The following is a 19,933-nucleotide window of genomic DNA, read 5'->3' on the forward strand; positions in this document are numbered from 1 at the left end:
TGAAGAGATGGAGGTCTTCAGTCTCTAGTGACTCTGCAGTTCTGACAGCCGTGGGAAGCTCATTCCACCAGCGGGGGAGCGAGTGTATTGACATTAGTCTAATTAGACACTTTGACATTTAGGAACACAATAATAATAACCTCCGATTCTCCTCCCCAGCCAGTGGACAGAGGAGGACGAGATTGCAGACTACAAGAAGAACCGCGACTGGATGGACGAGTGTGTGGACGGGATGTTCGAGAAGTGGTACGACAAGATCGACGAGGAGGGCTCCATGGAGGACCGGAGGAAGGTGAGAGCACGCCGAGGGTGTCAGCAGGGTTCCCGCGCTGGTCTTAAAAAGCCGTAAAGCCTAAAATCCAGCAATCCAATTTACAAAACCTAAAAAGCTCAGTTATTCGGTCAGTCAAGTGCCAGGTCTTAAAAATGGAAATCAGTCCGACCACATCTATTTACGTGGAAGTTAATCAAGCTGGAACCAAAAAAATGCCAATTCTCTACCTTTTTTGTCTGTATGGCAGTGAAATCCCTAATTTCATCACCTCGAGGATGACAAAAAGCTATCATATGGTGTCGCGAATAGGTCTAAAATTATATCCAAAGAGGTCTTAAAAAGGTCTTAAAAGGTCTTAAATCCGACTTGTTGAAACTTGTAGGAACCCTGTGTCAGAACGCAAACCTCCCATGTCTCTCTGACATCAACACACCACCCGCACCAACGTTTGAGTTCTGAACATATCTCCCATTCCTCCCTGTCGTACAGGAGCATGTGCCCACCCAGTTGTTAGGCAAACAAAACCACCTAAGAACACCTTTTGTAGTCTTGCAATACCTGTGTGTGTGTGTGTGTGTGTGTGTGTGTGTGTGTGTGTGTGTGTGTGTGTGTGTGTGTGTGTACTGTGTGTGTGTACCAGGGTTTCCGTTAACCGGTAATTCCCGGACTTTGTCCGGTAAAAGTTGTTGAAGTCCGACAAATTGAAAACTCGTCGGACATAAATGTCCGGTGAAAATAATTCCCTCTAAGCACAATTTGAATACAATTCGCTAAAGTTCACATTCTGATTCCTTCTATTTTAAAAAAGACGAATATATAGGCTATGTATTTATTTTATTATGATATGATTTGACACCGGCATGATGATGACTCCTAATGTGTAGGCTGCCTATGCGAAACAGCGGTTGTTTCCGGTGTGCGCTATAACTCGTGCACAATCGAGTCGAGGCAGAGAGGAGGATAGCGATGTTTCTCTCTGTGATAGTGTGATTATGCAAGCCTTTTCTGAAAGGGATGAGAACCCGATTGTTTCAGCTTCTCCCAGGGAGAAAGTGGTAGAGTTACCATCCTCCCCGAGTCCTACCATACCATCCGCTGACAGCCTATCTCTGCCTGTAACCGGCGAGCGATTGCGTGTCGCTCAAGTAGCTGATCAGTCATTAAACAAATGTTTTTTACATGCAGCTAGTGAGGAATCTGAAATAGGGGGCAACGTAGTTTATTTCCTTAACGATGGGATATTAATGCGTAAATGGTCTCCTCCTAATGCAAATGGTTGTGAGTGGAATACTGTAAAACAAGTGGTTGTGCCTGTGGGTTATAGACAACAGGTGTTATCTGTAGCACATGAGAGCCAGTGGTCAGGACATTTAGGTATAACTAAAACTTATCAGCTGATATTGAAACATTTCTTTTGGCCCGGACTGAAGGCGGATGTTGCCAAGCACTGCCGCTGTTGCCATACTTGTCAGATGGCGGGTAAGCCTAATCAATCCATTCCACCCGCACCATTGCATCCCATTCCTGCTATAGGGGAGCCATTTGAACGTGTAATAATTGATTGTGTTGGACCTTTGCCTAGGACTAAAAGTGGAAGTCAGTATTTGCTTACTATTATGTGCGCTGCTACTCGTTTTCCCGAAGCTGTTCCGTTGCGTAACATATCAGCCAGCTCAGTGGTGAAAGCTTTAACAACGTTTTTTTCCACATTCGGTCTTCCTCTTGTTATACAATCTGACCAGGGCACTAACTTTCAGTCTAAGCTTTTCAAACAAGCCCTAAGAACGTTAGGGGTACGATGTCACGCCAGAAGCCTACATGCTTGCACTGTTCAATAAAATGTTATACATCTAGACATTGTGGTATTTCTTTATATACGTATCCCAGCCTGCCTATTGTTTCTCAATAAACAGTTATGTTCTCCTCATTGACATACTCCCGAGTCCGATTAAGTATGATTTGACAGGCAGCTAAACGAAATGCCTTCCCAACCAGCGAGACCTGGTTATAGAAATGACGTTGTTTTATTGATAAAAAAAAGGGGAAAACTGGAAAGAGAAAATAGAAAACTCACATTAATCCCAAACAATTTAACAAACTTCAGTTAACGTAATGTGGAGTCTGTTCATTGATCGATGCTGTCTGTTCAGTTCCCAGTGAGGCGCCCGTTCAGCGCTGGACATAATGGCATAGCGCGCATGCGAATCATGTTATATTATTATATATTATATAGCTCGCATCTAATCGTATCAGATGAGAAATAGACATTAAATGGCATATATAGGCCGCTACACAACAGTAATCACCGCGACAAACAGCTATATTAGATTTTTTTTTATTTTTTTATTTTTTTTTATATATTTTAATATGATGACCGGAATATATCACGTTTGTCCGGTAAATCGAAATCTTCCCGGACACGATGTCCGGCGGCAATTTTTTCTAACGGAAACCCTGGTGTGTACTGTGTGTGTGTGTGTGTGTGTGTGTGTGTGTGTGTGTTTGCGTGTGTGTGTGTGTGTGTGTGTGTGTGTGTCAATATTTGAAAGCGGTTCAGGCACAAAAAGCACCAGGATCTACTCGCTGTGCCTAATGTGAACATAAACATTTACTCTGTCCTGTAGTATCAATCACACAATCTCACAGTGTACGGCCACATCTAAAATTGAAAAGGAATACATTTGTTAAGTCACAGTGTACACACGGCACAGCTTACGGTCCTGGAAAGAGTTCTCTGGAAACCCAGAAAGACAGAACGTCCATTCTATCAGTGCTTCCTTGTTTTAGTCATCATTATCATTTTATACTGAGAAATGTAAGTCTCTCTACAGTTTGGCAAATCTAGCACTCAAGGAAGGCCCATTTCCTTCCTGTAAGGGATGGGCCAAGATCTGTGGCGCAGTGAATAATTCTGACTATGGACAGGGCCCATAACTTGTGCAATCACAGATTTGTATAACATGATTGGTTCCCAAGAATAGTGACTTTGTGACCAAGGACAGTTCTATAAATACGAGTCCCGCCCAACGTTGGGGGCTTCTTGCTTTTTGGCTTCTTGCTTTTTGGTCTGCTCGTTTCTCTCTGCGCTCATGTGACTTTGCTTCATAAAAGGCCTCTTTGGAGACAATAGATTTAAGCTCTTTGTGCTTTAATAAGGTTTACTCAATCTATTAACAATCAATTAAATCCACTTATATAGCGCCTTATTCCAAAGCACTTTACAACGGCCTCTCATTCCCCCGTTCACACACACATTCACACACCAATGGCGAGGGTGGCAAGCCACGCAAGACGCCGGCCCCCGCTCATCGGGAGCAATTCGGGGGTTCGGCGTCTCGCCTGAGGACACCTCGACACGTGGCTGGCGGCCGGGGGTTCAAACTTCGAACCGCCGTTCTGCGAGTCTCGTGATGGTTAGACGCTGGCTCTACCTCCTACCTCCTGCGCCACAGCCGCCCCTCCTCCTCCTCCTCCTCCTTCATGACGTGTGTTCTCCTTCCTGTTCCCGTCCCCCAGATGCACATGTTCATCGCGCGCTACTGCGACCTGCTGAACGTGGTGATCTCCTGCGACGGCTGCGAGCGCATGGCGCCCTGGCACCGCTACCGCTGCCTGCAGTGCATGGACATGGACCTCTGCAAGACATGCTTCCTCAGTTAGTACCATACACACACCATACACACACCATATACATGGACATGGACCTCTGCAAGACATGCTTCCTCAGTGAGACACCATACCAAACACCATACACACTATACACACCATACACACCATACCAATCACCATACACACCATACACACCATACACACTTGATCAACGCGGGTAGATTTATTGATTTATTTCTTCGTAACGGTGATGTGATGACGCGTTACGTCCCGTGTCTGCGCCTGTGTGTGTGTGTGTAACCCTGTGTGTCTCTGTGTGTAAACCCTGTGTGTGTGTGTGTGTGTGTGTGTATAAACCCTGTGTGTCTGTGTGTGTGTGCAACCCTGTGTGTGTGTGTAACCCTGTGTGTTTGTGTGTGTGTGTGTGTAACCCTGTGTGTCTGCGTTCCACCCCTAGGTGGCGCCAAGCCCGAGGGCCACGAGGACGACCATGAGATGGTGAACATGGAGTACGCCTGCGACCACTGCCAGGGCCTGGTGGTGGGCAGCCGGATCAACTGCAACGTGTGTGAAGACTTCGACCTCTGCTTCGGCTGCTACCACGCCAAGAAGTACCCCGACAGGTAAACATATCCCACAATCCCCAGGGGCGTTCCAGGTATCCCAGGGGTGTTCCAGGTATCCCAGGGGCGTTCCATGTCAAATCAAAAGAGGACTTTTTCGCCCACCCATGACCCCACCACCTCACACAATTCGTTCTGAAACAGTTTCTGTAGTTCGAATCAGATAAGAGAAGTACTCCTGCGTTCTATCGTTATTGTTGTTTGTTGTATTCTATATGTATATGTTATATATATGTATATATAGTATATTATATATAGTATATTATATATAGTATATTAGATACTGTATATAAACTACCTCACTGTACATAGCTCATAACTGCATATTGCCCATAACTGTATATACCTCTAAACTATACTGATGTTTACACTACTACCTCTGCACATACTGTATATTACATAGTTACCCATCACTACCTCTTGTTATATTTATATCTATATCATGCCCTTATATCACTATTTGCACTTCTGGTTGGATGCTAAACTGCATTTCGATGTATAGTACTTTGTACTCTGCGACGACAATAAAGTTGAATCTAATCTAATCCAATCCCATCTAATCTAATCTAATCTAATCTAATCCAATCCCATCTAATCTAATCTAATCCAATCCAATCTAATCTAATCTAATCTAATCTCTACACAGCCACCTCCCCACCCACCGGATCACCGTCTTCCCCATGGTGACCATCCGGATCAGCGACCGGCACCGTCTCATCCAGCCCTACATCCACAACTACTCCTGGCTGCTGTTCGCGGCGCTAGCCCTCTACACCTCGGACCTGAGCAGCGGCGGGGGGCAGGAGGGGGACGTCCTGGAGCCAGACACCCTGGGCCAGGCCTCCGCCCTGCAGACCCGCTGCTCCCAGCTCATCACTGAGTGTCTGCTCAAGGGCCAGACGGGCAAAGGTACAGCTGTCACCGCTCTCCCCCATACACCACCTGTCTCTCCTATCTCTCCTATACACACCACCTGTCTCTCCTATCTCTCCCATACACACCACCTGTCTCTCCTATCTCTCCCATACACACCACCTGTCTCTCCTATCTCTCCTATACACACCACCTGTCTCTCCTATCTCTCCTATACACACCACCTGTCTCTCCTATCTCTCCTATACACACCACCTGTCTCTCCCATACACCACCTGTCTCTGGGTGGTTTAGCTCCAATCAAGACGAATCAGTTGTTTGACACTAGAACAGCCGTGCCTTTTTTTTTACCTACTATAAGAGTCGCCTCGCCACTCCTTTAGAATGGGAAGCTGCTATTTACACACAACGACCACTAGTTGCCTCCTACACTCCTACAAAAAAAAGGAGGGTCTTGAAATTTGAGTTTGTCAAGTGCAAAGATATACATTTGTTTTTAGTCACAGGGTCAAATGACCCCACCCACGGCTGTTCAAGTGTATTTCGAGACCCACTAGATGTGTGTAGCGCTACCCAGACTCCCCCGGCTGTCCTCGTGTTAAGAGTACAGAGTAGTGTTTCACACTGAGAGGTGGAGGACGCGTGTCTCTGACCACACGCGGTGTAATGGAAATGTAAACTATACGGTCCTAGGTGAGACAGAACCAGAAAGATGGTCACAACACAGTATTTACTCGTTAGTAAGTTTTAATCAAAGAGTTTGCAAAGTATTGGCTCTTCAAACAACAATCCACAACAGATGGTCATGAGAGTTGTTATCTAGGCAAGAAGCCCCGAACACCTCTCTCACGCTCATCTTATACAGGACCCAGATCCACAAGGTCAGCAGGCCCCCCTTCGAGGGTGGCGTGATTTACAACAAAGCGGTGGTTTGTACCATTATCTTTCTCAGTAAAAGCAGGTGTCTCTGCTGGCGTTGCAGGTCTGCGGTCCTCTGCCCTGCTGTCTCTGCTGTGTTCTAACGAGTCGTCCTCAGACAGCGAGCTGGGCCCCGCCTCCCCGGAGTCCTGCCAGGAGCTGGACACCTCCTCCACAGACCAGCTGGACACCTCCTCCACGGACACCTCCTCCCTGCCCGGGAGCACCGCCGCCGTCTGCTCCCCACCCCCCCCCAGGGACAGGGTGAGTCTCTACACCCCCCCCCCCCTCAGGGACAGGGTGAGTCTCTACACCCCCCCCCCCACACAACACTCTGCCCCCCTCCCCCCCTCAGGGACAGGGTGAGTCTCTACACCCCCCCCCCCACACAACACTCTGCCCCCCTCCCCCCCTCAGGGACAGGGTGAGTCTCTAACACACCTCCCACACAACACTCTGCCCCCCCCCCCTCACACTTCCTCTACACAGCTCCGATGAAATGTTATCGATTGACCAACCTACACTGACTACTCCTGTGTTTTTTGCTTTCTTTCTCCGTTAGGGCAAAGCCCAGGGGAAGGAGAAGGAGAAGGAGGTGGAGAAGGAGAAGGAGGTGCCGTCCCCCCCCGCTGGCCCAGAGGTGTCCTCCCCCTCGGAGGGGGTCGGGGGGGCGAAGAAGACGTTGGTGACCCAGGACACCCTGGACTCGGCCAGCCTCAGCCACACCACCTCTGTGTCCAGCGAGGGAACCCTTTCTCCTGTGGTCAGAGGCGGCGGAGGTGAGGGGGGGGAGAATCACTATTTTCAACTAAGTCAGGAATGTCGATTTGATGTCATCCGGTACTTTGCGTTATCCTTCCATGTTGGTAATGTCACCTCCTAGAAGACTAGAGAGCGCACACCGCAGGAAATGTAAGCGAGGTGCTGGCAACGGAACAAAACCCAATTAACACAAGTAGAAGCCGCACACTCAAGTTCCAGACGCAACAAAATGTGGTTTAATAGGACAGAGGTTTCGGCCGTAGCCTTTGTCAAGTGTTAAATAAACACACACACTGCAAGACAGCCGTTAGTCAGGTAGGCTAGCTGAATAGATAGCACCTGTGAGAGAGAGCACACCTGAGTGGGAATACAATGACGTCATAAGAATCCAAAACAATCAAAACAATCAGTTTCTTTTTATTTTACTACTCGATCTTTTCAGTTTGTAAAGCGTCTTTGAGTGTCGAGAAAAGCGCTATATAAGTCTAATGTATTATTATTATTATTATTATTATGAACTTTGTCTCTGAATGAGTCTAGTCAGGAAAAAGAGGTGTCTAACCATCGCCTTGTGTTCCGTCCCCCACCTCCAGAGTCAGGCACAGAGACCGTCCCCTCCACAGCCTCGGAGACGTCAGACGTCACCAAGGAGCGAGGCGAGAAGACGGCCAAGGTCCCCCTGCAGGAACACGTGTTCGCGGAGTGCTCCAGAGAGAGGATTCTGGGACTGCTGGCTGCCATGCTGCCTCCAGCCAAACCGGTAAGACCATCGACACAGGGTCGAAGAAGATCCGGTTCGATGTTGAGGCTTTGGGTGTCCATACTGAGTCTATACTGAGTCATACTGAGTCTATACTGAGTCATACTGAGTCATACTGAGTCATACTGAGTCATACTGAGTCATACTGAGTCTATACTGAGTCATACTGAGTCATACTGAGTCATACTGAGTCATACTGAGTCATACTGAGTCATACTGAGTCATACTGAGTCATACTGAGTCATACTGAGTCTATACTGAGTCATACTGAGTCATACTGAGTCATACTGAGTCATACTGAGTCATACTGAGTCCAATGCAAAGGGCCTCTGAATCCATACATTCCTTGATATCGTTAGCCTCGTAGCATAATTACATATTACATATCGTTAGCCTCATGGCATAATTGCCTAAGTCATGCTTCACTTGTGGTCAGCCGAGCCATCTTTGTATGTAGTGTAAAAAATACCTGTGTCAAAGAGATGACTTGGGCAGACAGTGGTTTTGGAATGTAACAAGCATTCTGATAGGCTGATGGCATCATAGGCAATAATGCCCAGTGAATCAGCAGTGTTAGGAGAGTAGAGTTAGGCAGATATCTCAATTTGGCCAAAATATGACTTAGGCAATTATGCTACGGGGCTAACGTTATTGAAGCTTAAGGACTCTAAAGGACTCTCTAAAGTACTCCCTAAAGTACTCTCTAAAGGACTCTCTAATGGACTCTCTAAAGGACTCTAAAGGACTCTCTAATGGACTCTCTAAAGGACTCTTACGGCCCTTACTGACCTCCCTTGTCTCCCTTGCCTCCCCCAGGGCACCACCCTGTCTCTGACCAGCCTGAGCCCCATCCTGCCCCAGCTCTTCAGGGTGGTCATCTCCAACGCCGGCTGCCTGAACGAGACGTACCACCTGACCCTGGGCCTGCTGGGGCAGCTGCTGCTGCGGATCCCCCCCGCCCAGGCCGACGCCGCCGTCACCGAGGCGCTGGCCGACAAGTACGAGCTGCTGACCCAGGGGGCCGCCGCCCTCGACACGCAGGGCTGGAAGACCACCCAGCTGCTGTTCAGCCTGGGGGCCGTCTGCCTGGACAGGTAAACCACATTTACGGCCTCGCCGGAAGTTCTCAGTTGTTACTTTGAAACTTTAGAGTTTACCTACATAACGTAGGTTATATAATGAGATCTAGAAGATTCCGTCTCGTGCGTACGAGTCATTCAGGAGGGAAGTATAGAGGCTCTCTGGCTCTTACATTACATTTACATGTTTGGCATTTAGCAGACGCCTTATTCCAAAGCAACTTACAATCTATACATTTGACTAAGCCAGTGAATCATCAATCCACCAGTCGTAGCAGGAAGAGTAATCTAGCTCAGGCCAGGGGCCATTGGCAGTCGTCGTGATAGTTTATTTTTATTTTTTTATAGACACAGGAGAAACAGTACAAGGAGGGCAGTGTAAGTCTTAGGAGACACAGTATAGGGGGAAAGTAGGTGTCTCAGGAGATGCCGTGCGGGGGGGGGGGGGGGGTAAATGACACCTCGGTACTGTTACAGGACATGTAAATATGTTTTAGTTGTGTTTTTTACTTGAGCTTTTAACAACCGTTGTAAAGTTGATGATACATATACATATATATGTTACGGTACATGTGGGAAGACGGTACATGTGGGAAAACTAGGGTTAGGGTTAGGTGCTACGTCGACTTGGTACATGCTGGCATGCCTAACCCTAACCCTAACCCTAATCCTATCCCTAACCCTAACCCTAACCCTAACCCTAGCACCCTAGCACCTAACCCTAACCCTAGTTTTCCCACATGTACCGTCTTCCCACATGTACCGTAACATATATATATATATCTCCTATATTTGTCCTCTCTCCTCTGTGTTGTAGCCGTATCGGTCTGGACTGGGCGTGCTCGGTGGCTGACATCCTCCGCAGTCTGAACGCGTGTCGCCAGTGGAACCTGGTCATCGCCGCCTTCACCGACCACTGCGTCCAGCAGCTGCCCCACACGCTGCAGCGCACCAACCTGTTCACTCTGCTGGTGCTGGTGGGCTTCCCTGAGGTAACCATGACGCTGCTGTCTGTTGACAAACCACGCTACCCTCTCCTTCTCTACCGCAGGGTCTTTAACACTAGAACAGCCGTGCCTATCTTACCTACTATAAGAGCCGCCTCGAAAAAACTGCAAAATAGCTTTATACTATCTTATCCTGCCGTGATTTTGAAAATGTAAGGATACTGGGTGGTAGAACGCACATATCTAGGAAAAGTCATGAAAGGACGGTCCTGAAATTTGATCAAGTGCAAAGATATACCCATGGCTGTTCTAGTGTGTTATCGGGACCACTAGATGTGTGTAGCGCTACCCAGGCTCACCCGATGTGTCTCCCCTCCTCTCTGTCTGTCTCAGGTGCTGTGCATGGGCACCCAGTCAGTGTTCATCGACAACGCCAACGAGCAACACCACATGATCCTGCTCAAGCACTTCACAGAGAAGAACCACGCCGCCGTGGTGGACGTCAAGACCCGCAAGAGGAAGACAGGTGAGACGACAGGAGGGGAGAAGAGCTATCTATCTATCTATCTATCTATCTATCTATCTATCTATCTATCACTGAGACTGCCAACGGCCCCTGGCCTGAGCTAGATTACTCTTCCTGCTACGGTGGATTGATGATTCACTTGCTTAGTCAAATGTATCGATTGTAAGTCGCCGTTGGAATAAGGCGTCTGCTAAATGCCAAAAATGTCAATGTAAAATGTAAGAACCAGGGAGCCTCTATACTTCCCTCCTGAATGACTCGTACGCACGAGACGGAATCTTCTAGATCTCGTTACAGAACCTACAAAGTTTCTAAGCAACTAACTGAGAACTTCCGACGAGGCCGTGTCGGTGTTTAACCCCTTGTTGCGTGCGACCCTCTTCACAGTGAAGGACTACCAGCTGATCCAGCCCCAGGACTCCAGTGCCGCGGGCCCCTTGGGGCAGGGGGACGACCAGGGCCAGAGCCCCCCCCAGGCCCAGCTCAGCCGTTACCTCGGCAACTTCACCGCCATCATCAGCCACCTGCTGCAGAGCAGCCTGGACAGCAGCGCGGCAGACGCGGTGGAGGCCACCTGGGTCTTGTCCCTGGCTCTCAAGGGCCTCTACAACACCCTCAAGGTACCCGGACACGTCACCGCTTCTGATCTGTCACTGAGCTGGGCTGGTCTCTGCACCGGGCCGTCCCAGCCCGACTCGCGCTGTGTCCAGGGTTCCCACGCTGGTCTTTAAAAGCCTTAAAGTCTCAAATCCAGCAATCCAATCCATAAGGCCCAAAAAGGTCCCAAATGTCAGTTATTCGGTCTACAAATGAGGTGCGGGGTCTTAAAAAGTTGATTCTGCAAGGTTCGGTGTCGCGAATAGGTCAAAAATGTTATTCAAAGAGGTCTAATACAGGTCTAAAAAGGTCTTACATTTTACTTGTTGAAACTTGTAGGAACCCTGTGTGTGTTTCTCCCCTTTCAGCACCGTTCAACCCAACGTTGGTATTCTCTGCTCTATCAGGGCTGTGAGGTAGAGACAGGACGTCGTTAGCCTCATAGCATAATTGCCTGAGCCATATTTTGGCCAAATTGAGATATCTGCCTAAGTTTACTCTCCTAACACTGCCATCAGCCTATCAGAATGCTTGTTACATTCCAAAATCACTATCTGCCCAAGTCATCTCTTTGACATAGGCATGTTTGACACTACATACAAAGATGGCTCGGCTGACCACAAGTGAAGCATGACTAGCATGACTAGCTACGAGGCTGACGGTGTATTTCCCCTTTGTTGTCTCTATGAAGTAGAGACAGTATGTGTTTGTATGTATGACGGTATAGTATGTGTGTCCCTCTGTGGTCTCTATGAGGTAGAGTCAGTATGTATTTGATGTGTGTCCCTCTGTGGCCTCCGTAGAAGCACGGCGTGGAGGAGGCCCAGGAGGCCATCCAGGCGTCGGGTCTGACCCAGCTCCTGGTGAGGAAGTGCAGCAAGGGGACGGGCTTCAGTAAGCTGTGGCTGCTGAGGGACCTGGAGATCCTGTCCATCATGCTCTACTCCTCCAAAAGGGAGATCCACTCCATGGCCCAGGACGGAGAGAGGGAGGAGAGGGAGGACAGGGGCGAGCAGGACAAGGAGCCCGACTCGGACCACTCCAGCTGCTGCGCCGACGACCCCGACCCCAACCGCCCGGACCCCCTGGAGGGGCTGGACGAGGAGACCAAGATCTGCTTCCAGATTACCCACGATGCCCTGAACGCCCCGCTGCACATCCTCAGGGCCATGTACGAGCTGCAGATGAAGAGGACCGACTCCTTCTTCCTGGAGGTGCAGAAGAGGTGAGAACCATACACACTCACACACACACACACACACACACACACACACACACACACACACACCTCCACACACTTTCACACACACACACACACACACACACACACACTCTCTCACACACACCTCCACACACACACACACACACACACACACACACACACACACACTCTCTCACACACTCTCTCACACACACACACTCTCTCACACACACTCTCTCACACACACACTCTCACAGACACACTCAAACTCTCACACACACACACACTCACACCTCCACACACATATACTCTCACACACCTCCACACACACACACACACACACACACACACACACACACACACAGCCAAAACTGATTAGATGAAAAAGATATCATCATCATCATACACCAAAACTTTTAGTTTAGTAAGAACCTTTCGTAAAAAAAACAAAAAACGAGTGTATCGCCTCAGTCACGTGGCATTCCTGACGAGCGTGACCCGTGTGAAACGTGACCCGTGTGGAACCGCAGGTTCGACGGAGACGTCATCAAGACGGACGAGACCATCCGGACCCTGGCCCAGAAGTGGCAGCCCACCAAGCGGACCCGCTCAGAGGAGAGGAGCACCAAGGCCGTGGACACGGACATGATCGTGGTGCCCTGCGTGGTGAGCTGCTCTCTCTCTCCTCTACACCTCTACACCTCTACCTCTCTATCCCCTGTCTCTCTCTCCCCTACACCTCTACACTTCTACATCTCTATCCCCTGTGTGTGCTCTCTCTCTCCTCTACACCTCTACACTTCTACCTCTCTATCCCCTGTGTGTGCTCTCTCTCTCCTCTACACCTCTACACTTCTACATCTCTATCCCCTGTGTGTGCTCTCTCTCTCCCCTACACCTCTACACTTCTACCTCTCTATCCCCTGTGTGTGTTCTCTCTCTCCTCTACACCTCTACACCTCTACATCTCTATCCCCTGTGTGTGTTCTCTCTCTCCCCTACACCTCTACACTTCTACCTCTCTATCCCCTGTGTGTGCTCTCTCTCTCCTCTACACCTCTACACTTCTACCTCTCTATCCCCTGTGTGTGCTCTCTCTCTCCTCTACACCTCTACACTTCTACCTCTCTGTCCCCTGTGTGGTGAGCTGCTCTCTGGGCTCCTCTACACTTCTACCTCTCTATCCAGCAACCGACTCATCCATCGCAGGGTCACGACACGACGTTGAAATAGAAACAGTCTCTGATATCTCCTTCGATACGAGTAGCCCCATGTTTAACACTAGAACAGCCATGGGTGGGGTCATTTGATCCTGTGAGTAAAAAGAAAAAAGAGTTATATCTTTGCACTCGATCAAATTTCAGGACCCTCCTTTCATGACTTGTCCTAGATATGTGCGTTCTACCACCCAGTATCCTTCCATTTTCAAAATCACATCAGGATAAGCTAGTATAAAGCTATTTAGCAGTTTTTCTGTGTAGGAGGCAGGTTAATTTACAAGCGTCCAACTAGTGGTCGTTGTGTGTAAGTAGCAGCTTACAAGACTATGGTAATTTGGCTCTTATAGTAGGTACAATAGACATGGCTGTTCTAGTGTTAAAGCCTATTGGGAGAATTCAGTCCGACTTACACCTCTAGGCTCCTCTAGACACTTTTTATTTTTTGTTTTTGTTTGATATAGCGCCTTTCACAAACCCAAGGACGCTTTACAGAATTTACAGACAGAAAGTCAGACAGACACAACAGAAAAAACAAAACAAAAACAAAGAGACAGTGACAGCGACAAAACTAAACTAGGGGCCAAAGGCCTTGGTGAACAGATGAGTCTTGAAGGCTGATTTGAAAGTGACCAGGGTGGGGGGCATGGCGAATCACTGTGGGGAGAGAGTTCCAGAGGGTGAGTGCTGCCACGCTGAAGGCTCTGTCCCCGAAGGTCCGTAGGCTGGTGCGGGGGGGTGGAAAGCAGACCCATGTCTGAGGACCGCAGGTTAGCAACTGATTCATCCATTGCAGGGTATAGAAACAGTCTCTGATATCTCATTGGATACCAGTAGTCCGATGTTTAAAGCCTATCGGGAGAATCACAGTCCGACTTCAGTCTCTCTTTATGTTGTTGTATTCACTCTCTTTTTTGGAAGTTGTTGACTCTCCCTCCTCCCCTCCCTCCTCCTCTCCCTCCCCCCCTCCTCCTCCTACTCCTCCTCTCCCCCCCCCCTCCTCCTCCTACTCCTCCTCCTCTCCCTCCTCCTCCTCTCCCTCCCCCCCTCCTCTCCCTCCCCCCCTCCTCTCCCTCCTCCTCTCCTCTCCCTCCTCCTCTCCCCCCCTCCTCCTCCTCCTCCTCTCTCTCCTCTCCCTCCCCCTCCTCCTCCCTCTCTCCTCCCCCTCCCCCTCCCCCCCACCCCTCCTCCTCCCCCCCCCTCCTCCTCCTCCTCCCCCCCCCCCCCCTCCTCCTCCTCCCCCCCCCCCCCCTCCTCCTCCTCCTCCAGTCCAAGCCCAGCCACTGTGAGAAGGCCACGGAGGAGACCAACGTGGTGACCCAGAAGCTCATCACCAACACGGAGAGCGACCTGCAGCTCAGCTACGCCAAGCAGAGGCGCACCAAGAGCTCCGCCCTCCTGCACAAGGAGCTGGACGCCCGTAGCAACCGGGCCGTGCGCCAGTACCTGGTGAAGGTGAACCAGGCCATCGCCACGCTGTACGCCCGCCACGTCCTGGCCTCCCTGCTGGCCGACTGGCCCCAGGGGGCGCCGCTGAGCGAGGAGGCCCTGGAGCTGAGCGGAGCGTCCCACATGGCCTACATCCTGGACATGCTCATGCAGCTGGAGGAGAGGCCACTCTGGGAGAGGGTGGGTACTGGGAGAGGGTGGGTACTGGGAGAGGGTGGGTACTGGGAGAGGGTGGGTACTGGGAGAGGGTGGGTAGTGGGGGAGGGTGGGTAGTGGGAGAGGGTGGGTACTGGGAGAGGGTGGGTAGTGGGGGAGGGTGGGTACTGGGAGAGGGTGGGTACTGGGAGAGGGTGGGTACTGGGAGAGGGTGGGTACTGGGAGAGGGTGGGTACTGGGAGGGGGGGGGTACCGGGAGAGGGTGGGTACTGGGAGAGAGTGGGTACCGGGAGAGGGTGGGTACTGGGAGAGGGTGGGTACTGGGAGAGGGTGGGTACTGGGAGAGGGTGGGTACTGGGAGAGGGTGGGTACTGGGAGAGGGTGGGTACTGGGAGAGGGGGGGTACTGGGAGAGAGGGGGTACTGGGAGAGGGTGGGTACTGGGAGAGGGTGGGTACTGGGAGAGGGTGGGTACTGGGAGAGGGGGGGTACCGGGAGAGGGTGGGTACTGGGAGAGGGTGGGTACTGGGAGAGGGTGGGTACTGGGAGAGGGTGGGTACTGGGAGAGGGTGGGTACTAGGGCTGCAACGATTAGTCGACATAATCGACGACGTCGATCATAAAAACTCGTCGACGTGGAATTTTAGTGTCGACTAATCGTATTTTTTATTTTTTTTAAAAACTTTTTTTTTATTTTTTTTTTAAGCTTGTTATAAAAAAAGGTAACATTAACATGAAATTATATTAAACTAAGATAATGCGACGGTTATCTTAATTTTTCAAACCTGCTCATTACAGAAAACGTAAACAACATTTCTATCATCGCTTGCGCATTCAGGCCGACGAGGCAGTCAGAAACATGTCAGTCACGTGCTACCAAGCGGACCAATCACGTGCAGTGCGGTCTGCGTTGTTCTGCGTAGCACTAGCCCCTTTTTGAGATTCTGGGGAAGGTGCGCGTGGTCGGTGTGACGCAGAAGCATAAATCCGTTTATTATTTATTTTGTTTCATTGAAACAAAGATTGATTATTGTATGTATTAAATGTTTTGGAAGGTCCAAATTCAAATATTTCATGAGTCATTATTTGAATTTGCAATTAGAACGTATGTTAAGCCAGAGAGACTGGACAACAGGGTGACATTCACAGGTGTGCAGACTTGAGAAGGTGAGGTACAACATGCACTGGAGCCCGCGGCCACTGCCGCGGCCACACGACCAATCGCGACTAATCGAAAAAATAATCGACAGATTAGTCGACTACCAAAATAATCGTTAGTTGCAGCCCTAGTGGGTACTGGGAGAGGGTGGGTACTGAGAGAGGGGGGGTACTGGGAGAGGGGGGGTACTGGGAGAGGGTGGGTACCAGGGGGGTGTGTGTGTGTGTGTTGGAGCCTATAAAAAGCTTTCTGTTATTATGTATGAAAAACCTTTCTTGAATGGTCCTTTGAAAGTGGTACTTTGGCCCATCTATCTATAAGATAAGATATCTGTAAGGCTTTTATTTTGAAAATGGGTCTCGCCCAATCAAAGGACAATATTGGATATAAGGAAGTCTGTCTGTCTGTCTGTGTGTGTGTGTGTGTGTGTGTGTGTGTGTGTGTGTGTGTGTCTGTGTGTGTGTGTGTGTGTGTGTCTCTGTCTATCTGTGTGCGTGTGTGTGTGTGTGTGTTTGTGTGTGTGTCTGTGTGTGTGTGTGTGTGTGTGTGTGTGTGTCTCTGTCTATCTGTGTGTGTGTGTGTGTGTGTGTGTGTGTGTGTGTGTCTGTCTGACATCACAGTGAGTAACTGGGTCTCCTGGTCTCCGTCTGTCAGATCCTCCAGAAGGTTCTACGGGGCTGCAGCCAGGGCACGCTGGCCAGTCTGTCCCTGACCGCCTGTCAGTTCATGGAGGAGCCGGGCATGGCCGTGCAGGTCCGCGAGTCCAAACACCCCTACGACAACAACACCAGCTTCGAGGTAGGCCCCGACACCCCAGACCACCGCCCCGACACCCCACACCACCGCTCAGGGCCCAGTACCACATTAGAATACGACGTGTGTCGGAATTCGGAAGTACTATTTTGTCCCGTTTTGATTGTTTTCCGATAACGCTAATAATCGTCGAACCCCCGACTGTTTGGGAGAACGTGGTGGTTTGAAAGTGGAGCTCCCTTGTCTGGTTCTCTCTCATCCAAGAGATACAGAGACACAGCTTTCAGTGTATATGCTTCCCAGACTGTGGAACACCCTACCTGAGAGCCTGAGGTTGTCCAGAACTCTGGACACATTTAAGCGAGACCTCAAACCCTACTGATTCTAATCTGGCCTTTTAAATGTCCGTCTTAGTTGTTGCTTTATCTTCTTTGGTCTTTGTGGCGCGCGTCGGGTCACATTTGGTGAGAAATGCGCTATTACAAATACAGGATTCCTGCTCTGGTCTTAAAAAGCCTTAAAGCTACCAAATTGTAAGGCCTAAAAAGGTCCTGAATTTCAGTTATTCAGTCTAAAAACGAGGTGCTAGGTCTTAAAAACGAGATCCTGTGCCCCGCGGTGGTGTAGCGGTCTAAGCACTGGCCACTAGTGCAAGCTGCCCACCGGGGACTGGGATCGTATCCCAGCTCGCCAGATCCGGATATGGCTGGGGCACACACGGGGAGCGGCATATTGGGCGGCCGCTCCCGAGGGCGGTATAGGAGTATTTCCGGACAAGGATCCGTCGCGCAACAGCGCCCCCGGGGTGCCGGAATAACAGGTGCTGGGCTCGAGGAGCCAGTCAGCTAGTCTGCCTGGCGGCCTCTTCTGGGACTGCCGGCCACGGGGTCGTGCGGCGGATCCTTCGCAATAGGCAGGGGATAATTGGATGCTAGGTTGGGTTCAATTGGCTACCAAATTGGGTGAAAAAGGGATAAAATCTGAAAAACAAATTTTAGAAAAAAAAAAACGAGATCCTGCAAGGAAATCAGTCCGACCACGTCTATTTACGCTGGAACAAACAACATGCCAATTCGCTTCATTCCTTGTCTGTATGGCAGTAAAATTCCTAATTTCATCACCTCGAGGATGACAAAAAGCTATCATATGGTGTCGCGAACAGGTCTAAAATTCGATCCAAAGAGGTCTAAAAAAAGGTCTAAAAAGGTCTTAAATGTGACGTGTTGAAACTTGTAGGAACCCTGCAGATACAAGTTGAGTTGATGTGATTCCAGGACAAGGTGCACATCCCCGGGGCCATCTACCTGTCGGTGAAGTTTGACCCCCGCTGCTACACGGAGGAGGGCTGTGACGAGCTCATCATGGCCAGCAGCAGCGACTTCCTGCAGGACCTCCACAACTTCAGCGGCTCCCCGCAGAAATGGACCGACTTTGAGATACCTGGTGAGTCTTAACACTAGAACATACCTGGTGAGACGTCTTAACACTAGAACAGCCATATCTATCTTACCTACTATAAGAGCCGCCGCCTCGGGGGTCAAATGACCATAGTCTTTAAAATGGTAAGCTGCTATTTACACACAACGACCACTAGTTGGCGCGTCTTGTAAATTAAAAACTGCAAAATAGCTTTATATTAGCTTATCCTGATGTGATTTTGAAAATGTAAGGATACTGGGTGGTAGAACGCACATATCTAGGAAAAGTTATGAAAGGAGGGTCCTGAAATGTGATCGAGTGCAAAGATATAAAGAACATTTTACTCAAATGACCCCCCCCCCACGGCTGTCCTACTGTTAAACTAGGATCAGAAGGATTCTCCAGTGTGCTGGACACAGTCCTGACGGCGGTGTTGTGTGTGTGTTTCACAGGGGACACCCTGCACTACAGGTTCATCTCAGACATTAGCAACACAGAGTGGGGCTACAAGTTCACTGTCACAGGAGGCCATAGGGGCCGCTTCCAGACAGGTATGTCTGTCTGTCTGTCTGTACACACACACACACACACACACACACACACACACACACACACACACACTGCTGAGAGACAGTTAGTAAGACTGATGACCAGAGTGGGCAGGGGGATAGCCAGCAGCTGTGGACCTGTCACATATAGTTTGGGTTTTCTAATGGGAAGTGGGGAGCTAATCATGGGCTTTCTGAAACTTGGACAGAACAAAAAAACAAAAACAAAAAAGTATCCTTCCTTAGTGTTCTCTCCACAGTTGTTCTGGTTTCTTGTTCAAAGTCTGGGGAGAAACACTGGGGGAAAACTTTCACACCCACTCTCAGGTCATAGTTGACTGTTGTTCCTGCTGATTTCCCCCCCTTCCCCCCACATACGCATACACAGACACACACAACCCCCCCCCCCCCTCTCTCTCTTTTCACATAGGTTTGTTTTTATTGATTTTATCTTCACTGTCTTTGCTGTTCTCATGTATGGTATGTATTGTTTAGTGTTGACCCTGAGTATTTCTGTTTATTATATGTTTGTTGTTATTCTTGGCCAGATCATCATTGGAAATGACAATTTGTTCTCAATGGACCTATCGCTAAGCCACGCCCCAAAATCGAAATTGTCCAATCATATCACAGCAAAAGTCACTACAGGCAGAAAACTCTGACAAACAACTCGCTAATATCTGATGGTGAAAAGCTTCTAGACTAAATATTCTTGTCATCTTTAAAGAAAACATGTCTATTACTTGCTGTGGTAAATCAGAAATCTGAAACTCCTGCCATTGTGAGTCATTGAATGTCATTCAGTCACGGTCGGTCAGTCAGTCACTGTCAGTGAAGCGTTGTTTGTTTGTCCGAGTTTTCAAAGGGGGCGTGACTTAGCGATAGGTCCATTGATTTTATCCGTTAAAATAAAGGTGAAAAACCTCCTCTTGTGCCCCGCGGTGGTGTAGCGGTCTAAGCACTGGCCACTAGTGCAAGCTGCCCACCGGGGACTGGGATCGAATCCCAGCTCGCCAGATCCGGATATGGCTGGGGCACACACGGGGAGCGGCATATTGGGCGGC

The 19,933-nt window shown here is 49.5% G+C and overlaps 1 protein-coding gene across 1 annotated transcript in view; it reads left to right on the forward strand.

The window, feature by feature from the left end:
- Positions 1-19,933, forward strand: part of zzef1 (zinc finger, ZZ-type with EF hand domain 1) — a gene marked incomplete at both ends in the record, with an annotated part of 57,761 nt that overhangs the window by 30,000 nt on the left and 7,828 nt on the right. The window contains 17 exons of the mRNA XM_080549458.1: positions 160-292; positions 3,791-3,929; positions 4,341-4,506; positions 5,153-5,415; positions 6,362-6,561; positions 6,860-7,076; positions 7,653-7,819; positions 8,636-8,913; positions 9,716-9,890; positions 10,239-10,371; positions 10,759-10,991; positions 11,772-12,193; positions 12,700-12,835; positions 14,656-15,015; positions 16,804-16,947; positions 18,177-18,345; positions 18,774-18,872. Of these exons, the coding sequence (XP_080405584.1) occupies positions 160-292; positions 3,791-3,929; positions 4,341-4,506; positions 5,153-5,415; positions 6,362-6,561; positions 6,860-7,076; positions 7,653-7,819; positions 8,636-8,913; positions 9,716-9,890; positions 10,239-10,371; positions 10,759-10,991; positions 11,772-12,193; positions 12,700-12,835; positions 14,656-15,015; positions 16,804-16,947; positions 18,177-18,345; positions 18,774-18,872 (3,434 nt within the window). The remainder of the gene's footprint in view (positions 1-159; positions 293-3,790; positions 3,930-4,340; positions 4,507-5,152; positions 5,416-6,361; positions 6,562-6,859; positions 7,077-7,652; positions 7,820-8,635; positions 8,914-9,715; positions 9,891-10,238; positions 10,372-10,758; positions 10,992-11,771; positions 12,194-12,699; positions 12,836-14,655; positions 15,016-16,803; positions 16,948-18,176; positions 18,346-18,773; positions 18,873-19,933) is intronic.

This window comes from Nansenia antarctica (genome assembly GCF_963989245.1).
Source record: "Nansenia antarctica genome assembly, chromosome: 20".
Classification (NCBI taxonomy): Eukaryota; Metazoa; Chordata; class Actinopteri; order Argentiniformes; family Microstomatidae; genus Nansenia; species Nansenia antarctica.